Genomic DNA, 27316 nt, shown 5'->3' with positions numbered 1-27316 from the left:
AACTTGAATCATACTTAATAATACTAGATGTTTATATGTATAAAGTAGGTAGCAAATAGTTACATCTAAACATTAATCATTTCAAACGTTCCTTCACAGAGATACTGAGATTTGACAGTTTACAGCGGTCGAAAGGACTTGCGCGCTCTGCTTGCGCACTAGTTGGCCATTTATGGCCTACTAGTGTGCAACAAGCAAGTATGCACTCGACAGAGTGCAGTTCTAGTTTTCCTTATTTTGGCTTTTGTTTTCCTTTCTATGTAACAATTCAGTTAATTGTCAATAAGGTGGGTATACAGTAATATGCTTCGGCTTCAGCCCTTTCCTTTTTGGTCAATTGTAAAACACAAACCTTTGTATATTGTATGTACAACTGATGATAAAGTGATAAATGACAGAGACAAATAAACTAACTAACTAAATGTTTTGCAACATTACATGATTGACATTGACATGACTCACATGCTGATTGGTTATAGTATGCTCCAAAATGAGTAAATAAATCATATAGTGTCTAGAAATATTTGTACATATTTAGTTGTTTATATTCAATAATTGTAAAACTAACTAAAATAATGTAAAACAGTAAACTGTCATACATTTTTCAACCCAAAAACATAAATAATATGGGTATGTGTACTGTATGTATTCTCAATTTCATGAAGGAGGCCCAAGTTGAGCCTTCTCCCAATGCACCCCTAACAGTTACCCCTATCGCCAACCTTTTAGCCAGGTATGTTAGACGAGAACCAGTTCTCATTCATAATAATGACCATTAGCTCTATTTCATGAAACTGAATGAAATGTTGTCAACTCTCACTCTCCCTCTGATGTGGAGACTGGAGAGTGAGAAAGAGAGAGACCGGGAGACGGGAGAACAAAATGTTCTGGGAGAAAATGTAATCAGCACAATTCCCTAGTCTTATTTGCGGAAGGCAAAGGGATGTGCTTCAACAGGCACATTTTGTGGCATTGTGACATTTCACTCAGGCCTCGTGAAGGCATGACATGACATGCAATCAAGTAGAGGAAAAAGTAACAAGCAAAACACGTTTCCCTTCTCTGTTAATCAACTACGATAATGTCAAGGGTCTTTGTCAGAACACTGGCTTAATGACGGGCTTTCTCAAATCACAGTTATTGGTTACAGCTCACCTCATTGACGTGAATAGCTTGTTTACAGGCAATTTGTTGTTATTGTCTCCGCCAGCCCGAAGGTGACAAGGTGTGTGTCCATTTGCAGATTTTTGCAAAACACATTTCATCCGTTGCGACTAGGGTTGGGATTCGGAATCGGGTCCGTTTCAGACCCGGTTCCGACATTGTGGATCCGGAGCCGGTTCCATCGTTTTTTTATTAACGGTTCCCCAAACGGTTCTCATCCGTCGTCATTTAGCTCTGCTGTGTCTGTGCATGCATGCAGAGCAGAGCCAAGTTACTGGGGAGATGTCACCCCACCTACATGAGTGGGGTCGGGGAGGATATCACCGTTCTGTGCATTCAGCGACCGGTCACCGCTGCGGCGCGAGCGGGACAGTATGTCGAAGAGATCTCAGTCTGTTGCACGTGACACGTCCACATTGAAGAAACATCTCAAAATCAATATGCCTCCACAAGTCCACGACTCACAAGATGAATCTAGGCACATCGTGTTTGAGAGCCTGCGGAAGGCCGTGCCCGCACTCCCCGCAGTTCCACCACAGCCGGCGGGGGACGAGGATGATGAAAGACTGGTTCACTTTCCCCAGGCTAGTAACGTTAGAAAATAAAAACTACTAACTAGTAACTTCTACAGAGCTTTTAATTAGGCGTATTGTACAAATGTTGTTCATTTAGAACGCCAGTGACTCAACGTCTTTCGGTCTGATATTTTATGAATCACGTTAACTATAGAGCCATGAATTAAATAAATTTACAAATGTTAAGAGGGATCCGGTAAGCCAAGGATCCGGAACCGTTAAAATCCTAACGAATCCCAACCGACGTGGACACTCTCCCTGGATGCCAGAGCAGAACCTCTGCCCCAAAACTTTCAGATCGGCCTACCCATTTTTTACACCATCAGATTTTGTCCAAACATCAAAAGCAAATTGGTACAAAGTATCTCAATAATCATGTGATAAACACGGATGTGTCCAATTTGTCTTAATCCATCCTGATTGTCAATGATTGGCTTCTACAGTTTGCAGGAGTGGCTTGTTTCGCTAAACAAATGTTTTGATATTACTCCTACATATTCCAACATGTCCAAACATTACACAATTCGGTATGTTGTCAGAGTACTTAGTACTTCAATCATATACACTGTATACAGTATTGCATATTGGAGTGGTTCTCAAAGTGAGGTCCCGGAACCAGTGTCGTTTCCTGGAATTACATTTTGGGCAGGCAAGATGTGTTAATTGTCGTCGTCCCGCGCATAATCGTTAGCACTAAAGGTTTTCAAAGAGATATACCTGCCAGACGATTAGGATACAAAGGCTGAAAGGCATGTATTTACATTCCAATGGGTGATTGATCGCGCTCTACCACAACGGCCAATCAGCTGTCCACTAATACAGGTCTTGTTTTTGTCCTCTTTTTTTTCTCATTGTATGGATTTTGGCCAGGCAGCAATGGATTTGGACAGGCGGATGCCTGTCCTCGTCTTATTGTAGATACGCCACTGCCTGGAACCCCGACAGGTTTGTAGCTCTAAGAGTTACGGTGATCTTTGAAATTAGAACGTTTGAGAACCTAGTATGTGTATGACTAGCTCTAAATGATGACGTAAGAAATATGGTCATTTCGTCATCATTGGTCCAGCAACACAGGCACAGATTTGATGTTTTTGTGCGTAAGCCTCAAATGGCGGAACAGCTGTCACGGTTTTTGGCGCAAAGTAACCACAGTATACCGCTAATCAACTTACAACTACACACTTTATACAGTATAGAGTATAGAGTATATATGTATACATATATAGTATATGCCTATATACTATATATATACTATATATATTTCTTACGTCATCATTTAGAGCTAGTCATACGTATACTATATACATAATCAGTAAAAAATAAAATAGCAAATTGTGCCTGATCTGCTGGGACCAGAGTACGTGGTGTGTATGTGTATGACTAGCTCTTAATGACTTAAGAAATATGGTCATTTGTGGTCATTTGGTCCAGCAACACAGGCACAGATTTGATGTTTTTCTGCGTAAGCCTCAAATGGCGGAACAGCTGTCACGGTTTTTGGCGCAAAGTAACCACAGTATACCGCTAATCAACTTACAACTACACACTTTATACAGTATAGAGTATAGAGTATATATGTATACATATATAGTATATGCCTATATACTATATATATTTCTTACGTCATCATTTAGAGCTAGTCATACGTATACTATATACATAATCAGTAAAAAATAAAATACCAAATTGTGCCTGATCTGCTGGGACCAGAGTACGTGGTGTGTATGTGTATGACTAGCTCTTAATAATGACGTAAGAAATATGGTCATTTGTGGTCATTTGGTCCAGCAACACAGGCACAGATTTGATGTTTTTCTGCGTAAGCCTCAAATGGCGGAACAGCTGTCACGGTTTTTGGCGCAAAGTAACCACAGTATACCGCTAATCAACTTACAACTACACACTTTATACAGTATAGAGTATAGAGTATATATGTATACGTATATAGTATATGCCTATATACTATATATATACTATATATATTTCTTACGTCATCATTTAGAGCTAGTCATACGTATACTATATACATAATCAGTAAAAAATAAAATAGCTAATTGTGCCTGATCTGCTGGGACCAGAGTACGTGGTGTGTATGTGTATGACTAGAAAAACTAAAAAGGGATCCAGAATATATCTACAACGATAAAACAGTATTTCTTATATAGATAGAAACTTGAATCATACTTAATAATACTAGATGTTTATATGTATAAAGTAGGTAGCAAATAGTTACATCTAAACATTAATCATTTCAAACGTTCCTTCACAGAGATACTGAGATTTGACAGTTTACAGCGGTCGAAAGGACTTGCGCGCTCTGCTTGCGCACTAGTTGGCCATTTATGGCCTACTAGTGTGCAACAAGCAAGTATGCACTCGACAGAGTGCAGTTCTAGTTTTCCTTATTTTGGCTTTTGTTTTCCTTTCTATGTAACAATTCAGTTAATTGTCAATAAGGTGGGTATACAGTAATATGCTTCGGCTTCAGCCCTTTCCTTTTTGGTCAATTGTAAAACACAAACCTTTGTATATTGTATGTACAACTGATGATAAAGTGATAAATGACAGAGACAAATAAACTAACTAACTAAATGTTTTGCAACATTACATGATTGACATTGACATGACTCACATGCTGATTGGTTATAGTATGCTCCAAAATGAGTAAATAAATCATATAGTGTCTAGAAATATTTGTACATATTTAGTTGTTTATATTCAATAATTGTAAAACTAACTAAAATAATGTAAAACAGTAAACTGTCATACATTTTTCAACCCAAAAACATAAATAATATGGGTATGTGTACTGTATGTATTCTCAATTTCATGAAGGAGGCCCAAGTTGAGCCTTCTCCCAATGCACCCCTAACAGTTACCCCTATCGCCAACCTTTTAGCCAGGTATGTTAGACGAGAACCAGTTCTCATTCATAATAATGACCATTAGCTCTATTTCATGAAACTGAATGAAATGTTGTCAACTCTCACTCTCCCTCTGATGTGGAGACTGGAGAGTGAGAAAGAGAGAGACCGGGAGACGGGAGAACAAAATGTTCTGGGAGAAAATGTAATCAGCACAATTCCCTAGTCTTATTTGCGGAAGGCAAAGGGATGTGCTTCAACAGGCACATTTTGTGGCATTGTGACATTTCACTCAGGCCTCGTGAAGGCATGACATGACATGCAATCAAGTAGAGGAAAAAGTAACAAGCAAAACACGTTTCCCTTCTCTGTTAATCAACTACGATAATGTCAAGGGTCTTTGTCAGAACACTGGCTTAATGACGGGCTTTCTCAAATCACAGTTATTGGTTACAGCTCACCTCATTGACGTGAATAGCTTGTTTACAGGCAATTTGTTGTTATTGTCTCCGCCAGCCCGAAGGTGACAAGGTGTGTGTCCATTTGCAGATTTTTGCAAAACACATTTCATCCGTTGCGACTAGGGTTGGGATTCGGAATCGGGTCCGTTTCAGACCCGGTTCCGACATTGTGGATCCGGAGCCGGTTCCATCGTTTTTTTATTAACGGTTCCCCAAACGGTTCTCATCCGTCGTCATTTAGCTCTGCTGTGTCTGTGCATGCATGCAGAGCAGAGCCAAGTTACTGGGGAGATGTCACCCCACCTACATGAGTGGGGTCGGGGAGGATATCACCGTTCTGTGCATTCAGCGACCGGTCACCGCTGCGGCGCGAGCGGGACAGTATGTCGAAGAGATCTCAGTCTGTTGCACGTGACACGTCCACATTGAAGAAACATCTCAAAATCAATATGCCTCCACAAGTCCACGACTCACAAGATGAATCTAGGCACATCGTGTTTGAGAGCCTGCGGAAGGCCGTGCCCGCACTCCCCGCAGTTCCACCACAGCCGGCGGGGGACGAGGATGATGAAAGACTGGTTCACTTTCCCCAGGCTAGTAACGTTAGAAAATAAAAACTACTAACTAGTAACTTCTACAGAGCTTTTAATTAGGCGTATTGTACAAATGTTGTTCATTTAGAACGCCAGTGACTCAACGTCTTTCGGTCTGATATTTTATGAATCACGTTAACTATAGAGCCATGAATTAAATAAATTTACAAATGTTAAGAGGGATCCGGTAAGCCAAGGATCCGGAACCGTTAAAATCCTAACGAATCCCAACCGACGTGGACACTCTCCCTGGATGCCAGAGCAGAACCTCTGCCCCAAAACTTTCAGATCGGCCTACCCATTTTTTACACCATCAGATTTTGTCCAAACATCAAAAGCAAATTGGTACAAAGTATCTCAATAATCATGTGATAAACACGGATGTGTCCAATTTGTCTTAATCCATCCTGATTGTCAATGATTGGCTTCTACAGTTTGCAGGAGTGGCTTGTTTCGCTAAACAAATGTTTTGATATTACTCCTACATATTCCAACATGTCCAAACATTACACAATTCGGTATGTTGTCAGAGTACTTAGTACTTCAATCATATACACTGTATACAGTATTGCATATTGGAGTGGTTCTCAAAGTGAGGTCCCGGAACCAGTGTCGTTTCCTGGAATTACATTTTGGGCAGGCAAGATGTGTTAATTGTCGTCGTCCCGCGCATAATCGTTAGCACTAAAGGTTTTCAAAGAGATATACCTGCCAGACGATTAGGATACAAAGGCTGAAAGGCATGTATTTACATTCCAATGGGTGATTGATCGCGCTCTACCACAACGGCCAATCAGCTGTCCACTAATACAGGTCTTGTTTTTGTCCTCTTTTTTTTCTCATTGTATGGATTTTGGCCAGGCAGCAATGGATTTGGACAGGCGGATGCCTGTCCTCGTCTTATTGTAGATACGCCACTGCCTGGAACCCCGACAGGTTTGTAGCTCTAAGAGTTACGGTGATCTTTGAAATTAGAACGTTTGAGAACCACCGGCATCGTAATTGCATAGCGGACGTGAAATCAGCTCTGACAGTGTGATAAACAGGAAACGCTTCCAACACTGTGTGTGATGGAACCGATTCCGGTTCCACAATGTTGTATCCGGTTCCAGTTTGCAACAATAGATGGTGTACATACTGTATATGGGGCACGTACAGTATGTGAGTGAGTGTGTGTTGTAAATAGAGTCCAAAGGGAAGCACGCACATCTCAAAATAAATTCTACAGGTGCTGAACAGGAAGGCATGTCTGCAGTCCGCACACTATTCTCGGGCTCCCAGGATACTTTATTTAAGGCAGAGACACAATGTTTCGACCCTTGTGGGTCTTCGTCAGGTATGACCTGCAAGTGTCTCTGCCTTAAATAAAGTATCCTGGGAGCTCAAGAACATCTAGTGCGCACGCAGACTGCCTTCCTTTTGCCAGTGAGTGTGTGCGGATGCATAGTATACCTCCTGTGTGCGGCTGCTCTCTCCAGACTCTGTGAAGAGTTTGATGGGAGTGGAGCGCTGCGACACGGCGCCGTCGTCATCGCGGTCCTCCTCGGAGTCGTCCTCCGACGTGCTGGAGATTGCCTCCTCGCTTGGGGGAGGAGGTGCGCTAGCTGCAGTCTTCCGTTGGAGCACAGTCTCCTCCTTGTTGCTCTTGTTGCTGGAAATGGGTTAAAAAAAAGAAATTCACTCAAAATGTTCCAACATTTTGGATATTGAGCTTGTAGATCTGCTATTTTTATTCAGCCTTAGCCACACAACGTCTCTCGTGGATTTCCTGGAGGGGGGAAGCTCCCCTCTCACGATGCGCTGCACTGTTTGCAACATTCTCTACTGTAAGCCAGGAGAGGCTTTAAATGGATAAAGTGGTTCAAATTAGTGTGATGCTACATTAACACAGGCTTTGCTCCAGTAGTGTTTTATTGTATTTAAAAAAACCATAAGTTACACGACGTTTCGGCCGTGAACGGCCTTCATCAGGTGATAGTAGTTAGTTTATCAAGGTCGTCACGTCACGTGACTGATGTTGACTGGGTAGGTAATTTACAAACACCAATGAGTGACATGACAATAAATATGAATAACCACCACAGCAAGGAAGTTTACAATATTAACACAGTTTTTAGCTTGTTACAGACTGTTTTAATATATTTTTAAAATATTTTAAAATATTTTTATACATTTGAGATTTAGCCATTTTTTGTTTTTAAGATAAAAAAAAAAGCTTTTGGTACCAAAAGTGTTTACAGTTTGGGCAATCTGCTCCAAAATAGTGTTAGTCAGTCAGAACAATATCAAAGGGAACGTGTAAGGGCTCTAATATTAGCTCTAGTAGTCATATTTATTGTCATGTCACTCATTGGTGTAAATTACCTACCTTGATAAAAGGGAGGTTGTCACATACTAACTACTATCACCTGATGAAGGCCGTTCACGGCCGAAACATCGTGTAACTTATGGTGTTTTAAAATACAATAAAACTCTACTTGGAGCAAAGCCTGTGTGCGGACTACTTTCTTCACTGTAAAGCAATGTAAAGCCACTGGTACCCATCAAAGCCAAAGCAGATTCATCGATCAGTATGCAATACATCACAGGTTGTCCGCTGTACTATGCTGTATGTAGTTTACAGTTATTCAAACATGCATTTACATTATGTGATAGGTGATTTGCTGAGGTGAAGTTCAGGTACAGTATATCCCTGGTTTTTAGATGCATTACTTTTGGATAAAAAGAGTATTTTCCAAACTGACATTGAACTGTAAGTGTTAAATAACTCGGATATTAAGGAAATAAATAACAATATAGAAGATGTGGGGGAAAAAAATAAACAAAACAAAACATAGGACAATACAATAGCCATTGAAACCGGAGTGAAAAAGAAAATGGGACACGTGGAGCATGAGTGAGGACAGCAGCAGGTAAACACCGCCACATGGTGAGATTGTTTTTATTACACAACGTGCCTAATGGTAATGGTAATGCTAACTTCAGATTGCAACATCTGCATGTCATTTCACTGTGAGCATCACACCAGGTCCTCCTAATCCAAGCCATTGAGGAAAAACAGTGACATTTGACACGGGCCAATCATGAATAACTACATGTGGTGTGCCAAGTAGCCTTATCCCGAGCCAGCGACGGGTAAACATAGCGAGAGAGGTGTAATGAAACTAATGTGTTTGTGTTGCACGTCCAATTAATGCGATACCACGTGTGGGTTATTATGACGTAAGAGTCTTGTTTTTGTTTTCTGCACACCACTGTGCAGCATAGTTTGAAGGGCACTGTGACCTATAATAACTATGAAAAACGGACACAAACACAATCATTGGACAGTCATTAAGTACATTTACTTGAGTACATTACTTGTTTTTCAGGGGGGGTTTTTTAATCTGTACTTTTCGCATTTGAATTATTTGTTTATTCACTTTTCAATCCACTACACCTCAAAGACAAATATTGTACTTTTGACTCCACTACATTGGCTTGGAGTGGGTGGTGAAGAAAGCACAACAACGCATCTACTTTCTGAGAAGACTCAAGAAAGCCGGCATGGGCCCCAAAGTCCTAAAAGCTTTTTACAGAGGCACCACAGAGAGAACATCCTGACTGGCTGCTTCACTAAAAAAGTTCGCTCTGAAAGAATATATATTCAAAGATTTGTGCCACATTTTTACGATTAAAAAAAAATAGCAGACCTACTGAGCTTGTAGATCTGCTATTTTTCAATAGCTAAAGTACAACATAATGCTTAGTTAAAACACCAAAAGGGGTTCAACTGGAAAGCAATGCAGAGGGTTGTGTGGACAGCACCACCAAAGCCCTGCACGACAATCGTCATGTCAGCAAAACTCGTGGAATTATGAAGGACTCAAGCCATCCAACGAAAATAAGTTTGACTGTAACAATAAAATACAACCTTGGACGTCTATAATTTGCCTCAAGTACTGGGATTGAGTACTCTGTCCACCATTGCACACTTTTAAAGGTGTAGTGAAACGGAAATGGGGTGGGCATTTTATTTTGAAGTTTCAGCTTGAAACGGTGGCTCTGAAGTGTCTGAACCAATCAGAGCATTGCATCCCTCCAGGCTATGGGGTTTTAAGTCTGTGACTTCCTCTCACATGCAGTATCGTTTGTAAACAAAGTGACAGAGAGACATGGGGCAAAGCCAGGGGATTATTTCTAACCTATACATACAATAGCGTGATGATTAAGTTTAAAACGAGTAATACACTATCTGGATGTCATCTTGAATGAGATTAAAAATTGAGTAGTTCTTTAATCAAAACCAGCTGTGTTGGAGGACAATGAAGCAATGGGAATCAAACTGGTGAGCTTCATTTTTTATTGGCTTTGATGTGGGCCTCGACAGGTCACCACGCAGCAAGGAAGTAATTAAAAAAATATTTTCATGGACTTTTGATATAAAAACACAAAAATGAGAATTTGCCCATTTTCTGGCATCCATTTTTAGGTATGCCCATATGATGACCACATATGGTCTAAAAGTGTTTCACTACACCTTAAATAAAACAAAACACCACATATCCAGACATATCCAGATATGCATGCAGCCACTCTCACGAGCACTTACCCCAGTGACACCGACTTCCCCGTCTCCTCTGGCTTGCGTACTGTGAAGGGGCTTGGATCTATTCCCACCGTCTTAGGCATAAACTCCCTTTGTACGGACAGAAAGAGAAAAGTACAATGTTGTTGGTGACTGGCCGGCAGTGGCTCAGGAGTTAGAGCGGACATTTGGTATGATCCCTGTGTCAAAGTGTTCTTGGGTGTTCTTATGAAACACTGAACCCCTGACCGTTTCCGATGAGCAGGTTGATGCTTGCCTCCACTGTCTTGTGTGTGAATGGGTCAATGTAAAGCGCTTTGGATAATGGCGCAAAATAAATGCAGACAATTTACAATTAAATGGTAAATGGATGATTTGGCATCCCAGGTTGAGGCAGTATCATAAGTATGTCATTTAGAGTGATCGATAAATCAGAGAGAGAGAGATAGAGTGTGTGTGTGTGTGTGTGTGTGTGTGTGTGTGTATGGCCACCTGGCAGAGTTGGTCATGGCAATGCAGAAGGTGTCGTCAAAAGAGGTGAGCTCGTAGGGTTTGAAGAACTCAGTGTAGATGTCAACGCTCTCTTCATATCGGTTCAATCTCTTCACTCGAAGCTTCTTCATATTGTCCTCACAGGGGACTGCACACACACAGTAATGTAATCAAAATGTTTAGTCCTATGGATTTGTTTTAATTTATTATTAATTTATTTTTGCAAGATTAGCTTTGGACAACCAGACAGACACAGACCGACTTTTAGACAGCTAGGGTCATGCAGAGGCCATTTTTCAAGTAAAAAAAACATCATATAAATATTGGGATTTGGATCAATGGTATCACAGAAATGCCAGGAAAACATAACCGATTATCAGATTGAAATACCTTCGTCATAGGCCACAGGCAGGAAGGGTAGGATTGCTTCGGACCACCAAAAGGTATAGCTGGAGAGGTAAAGAGGTCATGCAAATTAATGCATTTAGGACACCTGAATACACAATGTTACATAACAAATTGGCTCAGCCGGATGACCCGTCTTGACAAGTGAAGGCAACAGCCTTTTATGCAATATAACCAATCTGAGCGTGTTGCGTTACATAGTGAGTCCTCAAGAGAAAGCTCACAGTGTGTGACCACTAATTGAACTCGCCCACAATCACTCAATTTTCACCCACACAATGGCTGAGTCTCTTTGGCCCATTGTGTTCATATAAACTACTGTAGTGACACATATCGGTTATGCAAGCAGGATGGTGGTGATGTTCTACCTTTCATACGTAACACATGCACAGCAATGACAGTGAACTAGGTCATACATGGGCAACTGCCGGCCCGGGGGCCCCACCTTCACTTAATGTGGCCCACAGGTTAATATCCGAATATTGATACAGTATTTATTTCAGCTGTTGCAATTCCAAACATGCGAGCAATGAGCATGACCCGTTACTTCAGTCTAATATTAGTAGTAGTTGAATGTATTACAATTTTATTGTCCAATGTATTTGCATTTAAATTCAGAAAGTTAATACTAACTAAATGCATTTTAATTACTGAACAGGATTCCAATTCAAAAATAGCAACAAAAAAAGAGGAAAGATATTCAGGATGAATTCAAATAGCAAAAATGGCTCAAAAGCTCAAGCTCAAAACGTGTCGCAGTGCGACACATTTTGACCTTGTAAATCTGCTATTTTTGACACGACAGTATGTAATGTGGCCCTCTGGAGTGAGTGTGGAACTATATTAGTCTCCATCTTCAGAGGTTTGACCTCTGAACTAGGTCAAACCTTATAAAGTGTTATGAGACAGAGTAATAGAGGGTGGACAAAACAGCACCCTCTTAAAAATGCCCTCTCTGTTCTTTTCAAGGCCGTGACAACATAGGACACCTCATTTTAATAGTCAAATGCTAGACACCTCTGTGGTGTCGCTAGTATGCAGAGGACAAGAGCGCAAGGCGGTAGCTTGTTACTATAGGGAAATCCTTCGTTGGAATTAAAAAGGTAAAATAAGCTTGTTGTAAACTCCCTCTCTAAAGCCTGTTTTGCTGTAGAATCGAGATGTAACAGGCACTCGGTGGGCAGTGGAAAAGTACCTGCCCACCACCACAGGGGTTGTGGGTTCTAATCCACCGTGGAGCAAATGGCCTTGTCAGGCGTACTATGAGAAGTCTTGCGAACACATACAATTGACCCATGTTCGGGGGAGGATAACCGGACAGGGAGGGTGATAATGGTCATTGCATGTACTCCTACAGGTTGGGGCGGCATCCGTCAGCGGGGAGGGGTAGGATGAAGGCTCTACGTCCTCCGGGAGGCTCCTCACTGCTAGGTGAGGAGCTTCCCTAACCCTAAGGTTGTTCTTTACTGACGCACAAGTGTCACCGTGGTGGCAATAGAGGTAAAACAAAAAAGTAAAAAGAAAGATTTGCTTAATTATACAGTAGGCATGTGTTGTGGTATTATGAGCATGCAGAGTGGGTGTGCATAGACTAGAGCATGTGTGGAATATACAGTACACTGCACGATTAGAAGCAGGCTAATCGTGCCAGTAAGATACTGTAGCCTCTAAACAGCTCTAGTCTAGACTGTACCAGTAAAACGCCTTAAGGGCCTTGCAAACACGCAAGGCCTATAGTTCATTTTCAATGAGACCTGCGTTTTTGCTCTGAGAAGTCGCGGTGCGACAATACAAGCTTATTTACGTGAGCGCGGTCCCGTGAATTTGTTGCGCGCATGCTCGTTACGTGCACACGCCAGCGACTCACCAGACCTGGATTCTGTTTAGCTTTTTTTTACGCTTGCGTTGTTGCGCCCCTCTTGAGCAGACCTGGAGGAGACCTGTGTTGATCCAGGCAACAACGCCTGCGTTCCTCGCTTCACGTTTGCAAGGCCCTTAAGGGCGTGGCCGCGTGCACGCATCTGACTGACTGAGAGGTGATGTCTGCGTGTGCATGCGTGCGTGTACCAGCGTCTTTCTTGGGGCAGAGCCATGGAGCTCCTATGATGCAGGTAAAAGTCAGTGGGCAGCTCCCACAGGTGGGGCTTGCACTCTGAGGGCTGATAGACCTGGAGGAACAGGTTGATGGCATCCTGCCTGTCTGCATCTGAAATACACAACATCGTTTCACGTAGAAATACATTTCATGAGGAAAATGAAATGTCAATGCAGAGGAAACCTATTTTTTGTTGATTTTCGTGAGAAAGGCATTAACATGCAATCATATGGCAATTTACAATTACAATTTAGACATTTAGCAGATCTGCTCTTAATCCAGAGCGATTTACAGTAACACAAGGTGATACGTCAAATGCATAGAAATAGTAATCTAGGATCTGGCCGCGGTCGAGCGGTCCAAGCACCTAGGCTGGTAATAAAGCCTGACGGTGTGAGTAGTAATCTTCAAAGTTCACCGACACAACCCCCCTAGACCATCCCAAGTTTTAACGTAGGAAAAGAAAAGAGAATAATTCTAGTGAAATAAGACGACGAACACGTGACAAAATGACAGTGTAGCAATAGGTTTCACAGTGAGGCTGGGCTGTGGGAGGGCACAGAGACCTTTATTCGTCCGTTTGTCTGTTTAATGAGTGGCACATGTTTACAAGCGTTGCCCAGCCAGGTGCCAACTAATCCATCCCACAAACTGTGTAGCCACATGCACAGTGCTCCAAACAGACACGTTACGTACGATTACTGATTAGACAGCAAATGGAGTCGGTCGCTTTAATTATTGCCTGCTTCCCCGCAATTTGGTAATACTGTATTGATTCAAATATGCGGTAAGGGTTGTGATGACCTCTGAGAACATCATAAGCATCATAACATCAACTATTGTATCAGTAAGAAAATAAATTATATTCCACAAGAACAGTATTACAAGTCGATTGCATATATGCACAAATACAGAACATGTGCAGTAACAAATTAGGCACATTTCTATGTAACGGCTCTCCAGCTGAACATGCAAGTTCAAATGTAATAATGTCCTTTACTTGGGTGTCAGTCCCTCCCACCGAGGTTGTATGGAGAAAACAAGGCGAGATGAAACAAAGAAATATTCTTTTGAGAAGTGCAACATTCTGCTCAAGTGTCTTATCCATTTCTAATAAACACAGCTATCAAGCCCTTTGAGACTATAGCAGTGATTAGTGATTAAGGCATATATGAGTTACTAATTGCCTGCTGCTGCTCTACAACCAGTCACTAACTAGATATCTACAGTCCCCTATTGCCATAGGCTATTTTAGAATGACTATACCGTTCCATGATGCGTCAATTCCAGTAAAGCAATTTTGCCAGCTATCCCCTGGCAACAACATTATTGCACTGTGCGAACGATGAGGAATTAATCTTACAATTCCAATCACATGCCTAAACACAACAGCCCTAGGACAGTGGTTCCCAAAGTGGGGTCCGGGGACCCCCAGGCGTCCCTGAGAGAGTTCCAGGTGGTCGCCAGCTAAGATAGTTTGGAACCAAATGGACCCTTATGGGTCTGTAACTCTGAGTGTGTACAAAGGGAACCACATGGACCCGTTACACTCTCAGAGTTAAATGAACATTGATTTTACAATTATAAATTGGGGGTCCCAGAGAAAGAAATGACATTAAATGGGGGTCCGTATAGCCTAATGCATGTCACACTGGGGGTCCTTTCAATTAAACGGTTTGAGAATCTCTGCTCGAGCCGTAAACATCTTCTCTTATGGGGGTCCCTGGCATTATCTTTTCTAATGGGGGTCCGTGGGCTAATTAGTGTCCATTTGGGGGTCCTTGACATGAAACAGTTTGGGAACCACTGCCCTAGGAGGCTGTGTGAAACAACGGCATATACAGTAAGAGTGGGAGTGAGGCAACACAGAGAGACAGCATAGCTCGCCACATGAAAACCCTGTCGTACAAAGACAAGGGAGTAGAGCCTATCATTTATGCTGGAAACCATCGAGGAAGGCCTATCACATATCTATCTTTTTTTTGCAACAATGTGTTTTATCCCTACTCCTGTTCTTTACTCTTCTTCTCTACACTCTATGAACGACATTTCTAAACTTTGTGGAAACCTTGACCTTTTGCAGGGAAGGAGTCCTAAAAACAACAACCAGGATCAATCATGACTTTGTTTCTGCGGAATCCGCGCACCTGCGTGTGTGCATCCATGCTCGTTAGACATCATCATTAGAATCCCAGCAGCTGTTTGTGGAAAGGGTGCATGTTGTGCACACTGTACAATGACTCACAATGAAAAGTATAAGGCTTGCTATGGCACGGACGATGGATGGTACTGTATGGAGGTAGGGTTGGAAAGAGGGTGGGAAAAGAGGGAGGGGGTAACAAGTACAGTGAAATATAATGGCGATGGGGATTGGCGTGGTGGGGGAGGAGTTTGGTGGGGAGGTGGCTGGGGATGCATTGGGGGCTTTTGTTAGATCATCTATTGCTTAGGAGACAAAGCATAATTACAACTGCTGTCTCCCAAAGGTTAAAAGATTTAAATCATGATGATAATTGTCCTGAACAATTGAGCAACACAGTTCCATGTACAGTATTTTATTTAGACAGGAGATTAGAATATAGAGAGGCAGGACGCTGAAATTAGAGATAGACACAGCCATACATGGCTCCAGCTGCAAACGAACCGGAGACGTTGCAACCATAGTTTTCTACTGAATGTATTCTCTCTAAGAATGTTTAGTTTTTACACAAAGCACACCTCAGTGTTGTTGACGCTCATCGGCCTAGCCCTAGCTTGAGTTTTTTTTTTACTGAATATAATAGATTTGCTGGATTTAGGTGAACCTGTGAAGATTAAAATGATTGAAAATGAATGAGTTAAGTGTAGTGATATCTGCTGCACCTGCCAAATGGCAAGACAAACTGTATCAATGAAGTAAGGCTACAGGTATCTACAAAGTTTTGCTATGAAAAGTAACCATCAGGTTTTCATGTGTGCTTGCTCGTGTATGCATCAATTTTTTTGTTTTGGTTGTGTGCATGCGTGTGTGACGTGCGCGTGCAAATGCCGAGTCTGCGTTTCTATGGCAACAGAAGGGCAGATAGGGTTTCACAGTGTGTGTGACAGTGGGTGTGAATAAATGTCTGCACTCTGCACTGAAGCAGGCAGTAATGTGGATGAATTGGGGACAAAGGAAATGAAAGGTTATGAAGAAGAGCAAGGGTGAGCATGCTGAAAATGATTAGCAAACTATGACGACTAACACTGGAGGGGCGAAATTTTCGTGTGTGTGTGTGACTGTGTGTGTGTGTGTGTGTGTGTGTGTGTGTGTGCGCGCGCACACACACACTCTTGCGTGAGTGCGTTGCGGAAGTAAATAAAATGTTATGTATGCATGCAACAAGGGTGTAATGTAGTAGGCCTAACAAAACGGTCTGTGCAGAGGATGTGGCTCAATGGAGGTAGTGTTCAAAGGCCAGTGTGTGTGCGTGTGTGCGTGCATCGCATTTATACATAACCCTATCATAAAATACCATAAACTCTGTCAGTCCTCATTACTTTTTATCCTCGGTGGGTTGACCAAATGATCTAAAGTTGCAGAAGGGTCAGGAAAACATGGCCACCCATTTGTGCAATACTCTTTTACTTGATATAGTCGTGGTACATTTATGTCTGTCAAGTTGCGCCCAAGTTATGCCCGTGACAGACAGACAGGTTTTGTGAATTATATACCTATGCTGTTTGCATTTAACTCATGACGTCGTCCACTGGTTGATTGCACTATGGCGCTTGATAAAACCACAAGTGTGCATAGTAGGGGCATTGTCCCAAAATGTTTGTGCTATAATAAATCCATTGGAATGTTGTCCATGCAGTGTTTGCGTGTGTATGTATATGTATACAGTATGTATATATGTGTGTGTGTGTGTGTGCATACCAGAGAAAGCGTTGCTGTAATAGCGCGACAGTGTCTGCATGATGTCTTTGGAGTGCTGTGTCCAGGGGGCGATCTTTCTGTATGTCTTAACCCTGTGGACCAGCTGGGAGCCACCGTACTGCAGCGACAGTGTGTCTCCGTGATCCTCATACAGCTCCTCAAACAGCCTGGGATACGCAAACACACACAAAACATCCATTACAAATCCTCCCTAATGGAACGTTAATCTGCATCTTCTCCAAGTCGAGGTGTAATTGAGGTGCAATGTTTTTACCTGACACAGTCTGTATCAAACTGGAGCTTGGGTTTGTCGATCATGCCCAGTGCATAAAGCTGATAGGCCAGCGCACATTTCCCCACCATGAACTGGGCGGTGTTAGTCCGATCCAGGCAGTCAACACAGTTGGTCCGCAACACACCAGTCTACATACAGATGCAGGATTTTATTTTTTATTTTTTGAATCAAGCCAAAACCTAGTGAACCGCAAGCTATTTTTTTTTATTTTTTTGCGGCTTACGCCTTTTATTGATTTTTGAAGGGACAGACAGTAGGCTGACAGGAAACGGGAGAGAGATGGGGGGATGACATGCAGTAAAGGCCGTGTCGGGTCCGGGAGTCGAACCCGCGGCACACTGCGACTGGATTACCAGTCCGGTGCCCAGACCGTTACGCTACGGCCTGGGCGAACCGCAAGCTATTAAAACAGCTTAAACCGTTCACAACAACCTATTTCCATTTATTTTGCTCAAGCAAAGTAATTACCCTAGTTTGAGAGTTAATGAAATGCATGCTACATTTGAAACGCTCGTCTGCAACACAGATAGGAGGATCCTTGGTCTTGGTTGTGGCTGTATATGAAGAGACCTAACAGCAGGCACACCTGTACTGTAATTAACATCAGTTATATGAGCCGCTTATATAAAGGGGTAGGAAATGGATGTCACCGTCCACTAATCCCAGCCCCTCCCCTCCAGTGGTGATGATCGACAGGCAAACAGTGGCAAATTGTCGTTTTTACACACAGATAAAACCCCAGAACACAGAAAATCCACTCAATGTTCAAAGTTCAGGTTGTTTGGGTGTAATTGAGGTCATAAAACCTAAAACAAAAAATGTAAATAAAATCAATGAAGATTAATGTCATGAAAGCTTTAAAAGTATCCCTGGCAAATAAGACATATATGCCTGGCTTAAAACATTATACTTTGCCTCTATAACTTAAATTAGAAATTAAAAACACCTTAAATATTTTATTTATCTTAGAAAGTCTTATTTTTCCACACAATAGGGAAAACTCCTGTCGCAAGTGGATGATGTCATATGCCCATGTGTGGCTAAGTGAGTCTACCTGATAGTTATAAAGCATAGAGTGCCGACGGGAGCGACAGCCCCGCCCCCTGCTATTCGTTTCAATGGAAGTTGCTCAGTGGCGTTTTGTAGCACCTGGAAGAACGCTCTACTTCAGTGCAAACGAGGGCTCAATGTTAAACCCCAGCTGTGCAGGGTTTCCTAGTGCAATATGCAGGGGCCCGCCTGCTGTTCCAGCTTTGACCAGTCTGGGAGCTTGGGTCTACCCTAGAATGTTGGTGGGATGCATAATCACTCCACAAATTACATCAACTTGTGACAGGAGTTTTCCCTATTGAGTGAAAAACGGAGTATTTCATTTTTAAATTGTGAATTGTATTTATTGAGGGCAAGAATAATGTTTTAAGACGTATATGTCTTATTAGCCAGGGATCCTTTATTAGCAAGGGACCCTATAAGTATAGGATAATTTCTGCAATAAACAATGCCATCAATAGCGGATGTTTGGTATTCTGCCACTCACAAATCTGTTAAATAAATATGGGCTGATCATTCCTTACACTTATTTAGCGGTTGTTAAGGCATACCGTACCTGCACACGTCCACTTGATGTCATGTGACCACCTACATCTCCCCACCTGTAGATATCATTACAGAAAGAAATTAATCATCTTAAAATGTCCATGCTTCAGTCTACGTGCACAATTGTGGGTCATCATGGTAATCATGAGCGGGAGTGGCCGGTAGAGCAGCCGGATGGGAACTGCAAGGTTCCCGGTTCGATCCCGGGCTCCCCCAGAGTTAGTTTCTAAGTGTCCGTGAGCAAGACTCCACCATCGGTTTATGAATGGGTGAATGTAATGCACAATCTATGTAAAGCGCCTTGGATAAAATTGCTATATAAAAGCAACACTAAATATATAATTCACTCAAACAGCAAAAAGATTCACCAGGAGAGCGTAACTCCAGCTTAAACTCGCACTAATTTTTTAATTAGTTCCCCTTCCCACTGGGTGCCCCGACCGACCAGTAAACAAAATAAATAAAAAATGAAAACTTCTGAACAATAATCTTGCTAGGAACATCAATGGCCCAGTGAATTTGTCTGCCTTCTCTTTTTGTTGAGTGGCTGAAAGCACTATTGAATCCACTTTTCCCTATTCATCATGTCCTAAGGTAGCCTGGGCTCCAGCCTGATTTGCTGCATTTCCCGGATCTGAAATGTCACTTCAGATCCGGGGAACGCAGCAAATCAGGCAGGAACCCAGGCTAGTCCCAAGGTGCTTTGTAACGTCTGGAGTGGGAGAGAGTACGTGTAAGAAAACAAATGAGAATTCAAAAGTAGCTTGAAGAGAACAAAGGAGATATCGTCTCATTGAAATTCACCATATACAAATGCACAGTAAGTGTTTGTCCATGTGCCTGTGCGTGTTAAATGAGAGAAAACCAAGGCCAGACTGACTTTACGTGTGCATTAAAGAGAGATTTGGATAGCACCTGGCACAATATGAGGAGCACTGCACATAAGGATGAATCTATTATGTAACCATAATGGTAATGTTCAGTGTAAACAGGCAGACATGGAGAGCCCCATGCTCTTCATACATGGATGGTCATCTACTCAACCAGTTAGCAGGAAATATGTCTGTGGAGCAATTCCACCCAACCTCCCATTATGTATATTCGTGTCTGGGGGAAATCACCGTCAATACATGTGTGAATGTGAATATGTATGACCTTTCAAAGTGGATAATGTGTCAGAAACATGATGGGGTTGTCTGTTGCAGTGGTAAGAGACACAGTTGTACAACGAGGAACCGCAGAGTATGCGACTGTATGGCCCATTTGAACTCGTAATAATACATTTATATAGCACTTTTCTTAGTATCCAAAGTTACTTTACAAACAAAGCCTTGGCGCCTAGGAGCCTTGTCAAGAACCATTTCATACCCAAAACAATATAGATCTCATACTGTATAATATACTGTACTGTACAATATATACAATCAGGGGTGTCAAACTTGTGGGCCGCAAATGTGTCCAATTCGAATCACACATTGCAGGGCCTCTAAAGAATTCAGAGCCAAAACTGCTTTCACTTCTGCCCATAGAGTGCGCCACATACACAAACAGACAGACAGAAATAGAGTTTGTACACCTGGTAATGTCTTGTTTGGTTCTGGTGCTGGTAGTTAGAGGAGGCTCACCTCTCATCTGGTCTCAGCGTATGACAGTAGAAGTCTGAACGGTTGACAAAGAAGCCCGTCCGCTTCACCACGTTTTCAGCTATCATGCTAAGACGGTCCAGCACGTTGCACAACTTACTGAGAGAGAAAGAGAATATATTAATTCCTGCATAATATGAATTCCTTCAAACATCCTCAAGACTGTATATATATATATATAACTGGGATAATGTTATACTGTAAAGCCTACTCTTGAGGAAACACATATACCTGAATTTCCCAGTGGCCGATGGGTATCAATAAAATCCTACCTAGACTATATTAAAATGTCCTAAATCAACGGTGGACGTCAAACATCTGGACTTGCAAGGCACACTGTTTAGGGGTACCTTTTGGTGTAGCGGGCCATGTCCCAGGCGATGTAGTCGATGCAATGGGCTGGAGGGAGGAACTGGTTCAAGTTGATCACTGCAGGGTACAGCTCTTCACTCAGGATTTTTTCATGTTTCCTCTTCTCCCGTTTCTAAGGCCACAGAAGAAAACGAGAGACAACACAACACCACAGAGGACTTTGAATAATCTGTGATGAGAATAATTTAAATCGGCACACCCGTGATTGCTCCCGCTTGAAAAGATCATAACAGACTGAACATGGAGTGTTCGGTGCAACTAAATATTCACTGGTATCCAAAGACATTGGTATCCAAAGACATCAACAGTGCTGGAGAGTGCAAAACATACTCTCTCCCCATGCCGTCGGCCGTGGGCAACCCAAACACTACCGGCTGCATTTTATGTGCAACTTCATAAACACCAGGGGGCATCCCAAATGTTGTCCTAGCTAGAGCGGGCCTTTGAGGTCAGCAGTGGTGGCCACCTCTTTGTGCCAGTTAGAAGCCTCGATAGGGTGGTGACTTAAAGTGGAAAGCCACTCACTCCTCTGTTAGCGAGGTGTTTGCCAAGAACTGGAACAACAGTAAGAGCTTGAACAGAGTTCACACACTTAAAGCTCTGATGTAAGTAGCCAATTCGTTATAGACTGACGTAATGAGTAAGCACCCTTCCCCCCTTAATGTGCACAGTGCACACACATATGCTTAATTTCATTTTCAAACTGTTGATCCATTCCTCTAAAATGCACTGTCTTTGCAAGAGATAGCATCTCCCATGCTCTGGACACTTCTCTTAGGGTACCTTTTGTCCTATGTGTATAGCTACCAGCCTTATATATATATATATATATATATATATATATATATATATATAAGGATTATTTGTTTCATGGTCGTTTGGTTTGTACAGTACATGTTTGTGTATAGTTTCATGTTACAAAGTGGACCACAATGGAATTTTTGTAATTTTCTGTACATTTTCTTAAAGTGCCAAAAAAGTATTCTATCTATCCATCTATCCCTGTCCACACATCCAGCAGTGGCAGCTAATAACCAGTTTGCTAATAACACCCATTCAGCACAGCAGGGCACTCGTACACACACACAGGGTTTCGTAAAGGGCACTTAGGGTAAATAGTAAATACATTAATTAAAATGACACCACATACTGTACTGTATTACAATGTATTCACAGCTAGATTTCATTCACATACAAAGGCACAATGAGTGGTGATTCATTTTTTGCACACCACTGTACAAACCACATTTCATAATTGCACGCACACACACACACACAGCTGATGCAGAAAAACCTTGGCACATGCATGGCCATGTGCACTTTCACAATCTCTCTATCTTCATTTTAAATACACACACACATCAAACATGCATAAAATACCCTGAAAATCATCCCAGGTATGTCGACATGACTCATCATCCTCCACCCACATCACAAAGGTGTGATTTAATGTAATGGTCATATATCTATCTCTCTCTCATGGAGGAGGTATAATTACTGTACCATGGAGTCCACTCCTCTACCCCCTCCTCTAGTCCACTCCTCCATCCCCTCCTTCTCCTCCTCTACCCCCTCCTTCCACTAGTATCACATGGCTGGAACTTGTGCCTACTGCTGTGGTCTGCGATTGGTCCCTCGTATTGAGGCTTATCGTGCGAATGACAACGTGAGCATGAAACCCAAGCCACACAGCGATGGACATCGTTGGATTGTGTGTGTGTGTGTGTGTGTGTGTGTGTGTGTGTGTGTGTGTGTTTGCATGCATGTGTGTGTGTGAGAGAGAGTAGGGTCTTGCACAGAGTATAGGGACACTGGCTGAAATTAAAGGGGTAAATCCGTAAAACACACTCTGTACAATTACATGTGTGGAAATTGAAATTCTTTATTGCAATAATTCCTTGAGATTAATCATCTCGTTTTCAAGGGGGTCCACACAAATTGAAAGCAATATACTGTAGTTTTAGTATTTTGTGAAGATATATGCTCAGTTCTGTTAGTTTATTACTCTCTCAATTGAGTCTGTACGGAAAGGAGTAATATAATTTAATAACATATTACATCAGAATATGTTGTAGAGCATGAACAGTACATTTTAACACTTAATGTGTTATCACTATCCATTCCTTGAATCAATCATTTGTTTCCTGTCATGACATTTACTTTAGTTTTTACTTTACTTTAATTTCAGCTAATGTTCCCCCCATTATAGGGATACTGGGATTCAAGTGGTAATTTGTATCACAACAGGGCTAAAGGTATGACATTTCACAGTAGTAGTAGTAGGGTATCACTATCAAGTATCAACACAATACCATGGCATACGCCTGCAAAGGGAAGGCAAGTGCCACCATTGGCATGTGGGACGTGTCAGAGAGTTTTTGTTTTGTTTTTAAATCGATTTAGTTTTTCAATAATTAAATTTATGTATTTCCCCAATTTGGATGCATCTGCATTCTGCATCCGGATTGCCTCCTGCTCGTAATCCTTCCTCCTATTCATGCAGCCTGCCCCATTTATCTTTGTGTACTCCTCAGAATATGTACTGTACATCACACTCCAGTTCCCAATAATGATGACATTATACTGCTGCAGTTCTGTATGTACTGCCACATTGAGCCCAAAGGATTGTGTTAAATTGGCACAATATATGCATTCCCGTGTACTTTATATACATTCTATTCCCTCAAGTTAATTCACTCCTTTGTTTTGTAAATTCTTGTACAATAACATTCCTCACTCCCGTACCCTCTTCACTCGGTCCCCACATGTGACATGTCCATGTGAATACCCCCTCTGCTAGCCTCCAGACACAGTCATCGTTCCTCTGCCTACCCCTACTAGCGGAGGCGCTACAGGCAGAATTTTGATGGAATTGTGCACTTTACGATAAATGTATGAAATATGGCACACAGTTAGAGCAGACATTTTCCAAAATAACCTGCTGTTATTTTACAAATTCAGTTTCTAGACCAGGGGTTCTCAACGTTTTTGGCTGGGGGACCCCAGGAAATGCTTTGGCCATGTCTCACGACCCCTGCCCCACTCCCCTCCCCACCCCCAATACAAACTGACTGCAAAAATAACCTTATTAGAGAAAATATATGATCTAACCCTCATGCACAGTCCTTGGGCAAGACACGGAACCCTACATTGCCTCCAATGAGTTGGTCAGTGTGAGTTTGCCACCATTGGTGTGTGAATGTGGGAAGTGAGGACGCTGGCGTCGACTGTTCGCCGCATCACCTCCCAATGTATGAATGAACTAGATAAAGTGCCAATCGGCACAGGTCTCCACCAGGGCAGGTCAGGTTGTGGCCTCATGGTGGCGCTATAACAGGCTGTTGAGGAAGATTTGGGCCGGAGGTTGGTGTTGGAGGGATGCAGGTACAATGTTTTAGTTTTGCACAAAGCGGCCTCCTGGTGGCGCTATAACAGGCCGTTCTGGAAAGTTTGGGGCAGAGGTTGATCGTTGGCATCCAGGGAGTGTGTGTGCAAAATTTGGCATCGAGCGGTTGTGTGTGTGTGTGTGTGTGTGTGTGTGTGTGCGAGTGCATGACGCGACTTGGCTTGTTGTAGCGCCACCATCAGGCTGTTGAAAACTGTCAAGTGGCATTTCTTCCTTAGCCTAGTGGGAATATGCGTGCACAGTTTCATTGCAATCGGACGCTGCGTTGAGGAGTTGTGGCGATTTGTACAAAGCGGGCTACTCCTGAAAAGTGTAGGAGCCAATCGTGGCCAATCAGGATGGAATATGAGAAATCAAAAAAACCTGTCTTGATCACATGACTATGGAGATCATGTGTAGCGATTTGCGTGAAATTTGGATAAAATCTGAAGGAGTAATAATAGAAAATGTGTTTTACATATGTCGGCCTCCTGGTGGCGCTATAAAGAGCAGATGTGAAAAATTCCAGGCAAAGGTTTTTCCTTGGCCTCTAGGGAGTTGGCATACAAAGTTATCCACAGATCCGTGCAGTTAGAGGTAAAAACACTTTTGGGCCAGTTATAGCGCCACCTTGAGGCTGAGTTGAAATTGTTCATGTGTCATTTCGTCCTCGGCCTAGTGGGAATGTGGGTGCACAATGTCACGGAAATCACGCTATGTGTTCATGATTTGCAGCATTTTGTTTGAAACTGAGCACTCCTGTGAACTTTGGAAGCCAATGTTAACCAATCAGGATGGAGTCTGAGAAATCTGAAAGAGCCGTTTCGTTGAATAGCTCTAGAGAGACTGTGTACCACAATGCACAAAGCGGCCTCCTGGTGGCGCTATAACAGGCCGTTCTGGAAAGTTTGGGGCAGAGGTTCATCGTTGGCATCCAGGGAGTGTGTGTGCAAAATGTGGCATCGAGCGGGTTAACGGTGGCCGGGATTAGCTGTTCACGGACACACGGACGGACACACAAACGGACGGACGGACACACAAACGGACGGACGGACACACGGACGGACAGAGTGCAAAACATACTCTCCCCACATGCCTTCGGCCTGGTGGAGACAATGAACCATTGTAAAGAGCTTTGAGCACTTGGAAAAGCGCTATAAAAATGCAATTCATTATTATTATTGACTCGGTCTCATTTAGATCCATCATGGTCGTTCAAAATGATCAGGTTGCCTCCAATCTGAGAACCCATCGGCAAATAAAGGAATAGCCGGGGCCCGGTTGAAAAGTAATATAAAGTAATATGTAACTATATTACTCTTGATTCAAAGTAATAAGTAATCCTTTTTCTAAGGAGTAATAAGTAAAGTAAACATATTACTCTCCTAATTAATATTGCCCAACACTGAATATGAGATCTCTCATTTCACCACGATTCGCTTGAATTTGATTATTTGTCATAGGGCAAATTCATTTAAATTAAAAAATATAAAGATTTTTAAAGATTTTAAATACAGAAAATGTATAAGAAATTTGACAGGAGGAACTGATCATTGGAAAAATAGTTGTGGAAAATAGAAAAAGAAAATCTTATGCCAAGCTTTCAGCTTTTAATTGTGTAGGAGCCATCTTATTTGATTTGACATATTCGTGACCAAATGGCGCCCCCACTGGTTGCCTTGAGAAATGGCACCATGGTTCCCTTTAATTAAGCCACAGGCCCACAGCTGTAGGTGGAAAGACGCCAGTAGAGTTACAGATTTCAACAGCTCGCACGCAACGCAAACAGCGCAGTTAAAAGAAAAGAAAGGAAAGAAAGAAAGAAAGAAAAGTAGCCTACTTTATTATTTGTTTATGGAACGCTGCGCTCGTCTGTTTTTTGAGACCTTTATTTAGTTTATGTCTGGAGCCTGTTCTTGTTTTGTTTGCCCCGTTTATTTTGAAACCATTGCACTCACAACACAAACTCCTACCATAACATCAACCTGTTGCAGTCATCAATCACCATCGACAAACTACAAGTGAGTAAACAACAAGACGCCCATGTCACAAAGTGTGAGCCCGTTGCTAAACCGTATATATCTGGTGATGTAAGAAAGAAAGGCATATTGGCCCTACAGTCAAGTTGAAATCTTCTCTGATACGGACTATAAGTTTGGATCTGGAAAATAAGCGCTGCTGTTGTATTCTAAATACGGACTATAAGTTTGGATCTGGAAAATAAGCGCTGCTGTTGTATTCTAAATACGGACTATAAGTTTGGATCTGGAAAATAAGCGCTGCTGTTGTATTCTAAATACGGACGTCACGTCACGTTTTGATGTCTGTAAATGGAGCGGAGAAATTACTCCAGTGTGAAAGAGAGACAGCGCATGAAGATGTTGTTCATGCTTCTGATAAAAGTGCACCAGCAATTGAGGGTAAAAGGCAAGTGAAGCCTACACCAAAGGCACTTGAAGCTAATTATGCAAAACAATGCAATGCACGAAAAAATAAACTTGGACAGCTCACAAACAAACAAAATGTATTACAAGCACTCATGGTTGATTACAAAAACCTTGCATTAGTTAAACAAGAGTACGATGAATTTAGTACTAAAACAAACGATTTCAAATCACTTCACAATTCTGTACAGCATTTATTATTAGAAGAAGAGGCCTTAGAGGATCATGAGCAGTGGTATAAGCCTAAACTTCAAAGCATATGTCAATTTCATGACAAAGTTATCTCATGGATGAATAATGCCCCTGCTGTTATGGCACAAATCCCACCAGAAGTGACACCGGATGTTCAACTTCAAGTGACACAAGCAATTAGTGTGAAATCACTGTCAAAATCAATCGATAATGTTTCAATTGGCATGATAAGCAGAAAGAAAACAGCTACAAGCTCCTCTGTATTGAGGGAGGCA

At 42.1% G+C, this 27316-nt stretch overlaps 1 protein-coding gene across 1 annotated transcript in view; it reads right to left on the bottom strand.

The window, feature by feature from the left end:
- fig4a (FIG4 phosphoinositide 5-phosphatase a) overlaps positions 1-27316 on the bottom strand; it is a 78604-nt gene that overhangs the window by 25607 nt on the left and 25681 nt on the right. Inside the window, exons 11-20 of the mRNA XM_083790255.1 lie at positions 20999-21132; positions 20631-20747; positions 19016-19061; positions 17389-17537; positions 17115-17281; positions 13189-13327; positions 11107-11165; positions 10717-10864; positions 10249-10335; positions 7110-7308 (exon numbers count right to left, since the gene is read on the bottom strand). Of these exons, the coding sequence (XP_083646381.1) occupies positions 7110-7308; positions 10249-10335; positions 10717-10864; positions 11107-11165; positions 13189-13327; positions 17115-17281; positions 17389-17537; positions 19016-19061; positions 20631-20747; positions 20999-21132 (1245 nt within the window). The remainder of the gene's footprint in view (positions 1-7109; positions 7309-10248; positions 10336-10716; positions 10865-11106; positions 11166-13188; positions 13328-17114; positions 17282-17388; positions 17538-19015; positions 19062-20630; positions 20748-20998; positions 21133-27316) is intronic.

Source organism: Protomyctophum parallelum (assembly GCF_964188405.1).
Source record: "Protomyctophum parallelum genome assembly, chromosome: 19".
Lineage (NCBI taxonomy): Eukaryota > Metazoa > Chordata > Actinopteri > Myctophiformes > Myctophidae > Protomyctophum > Protomyctophum parallelum.
The sequence above is the reverse complement of the archived record's forward strand: the minus strand, read 5'-3'. Positions and strand labels throughout refer to the sequence as shown.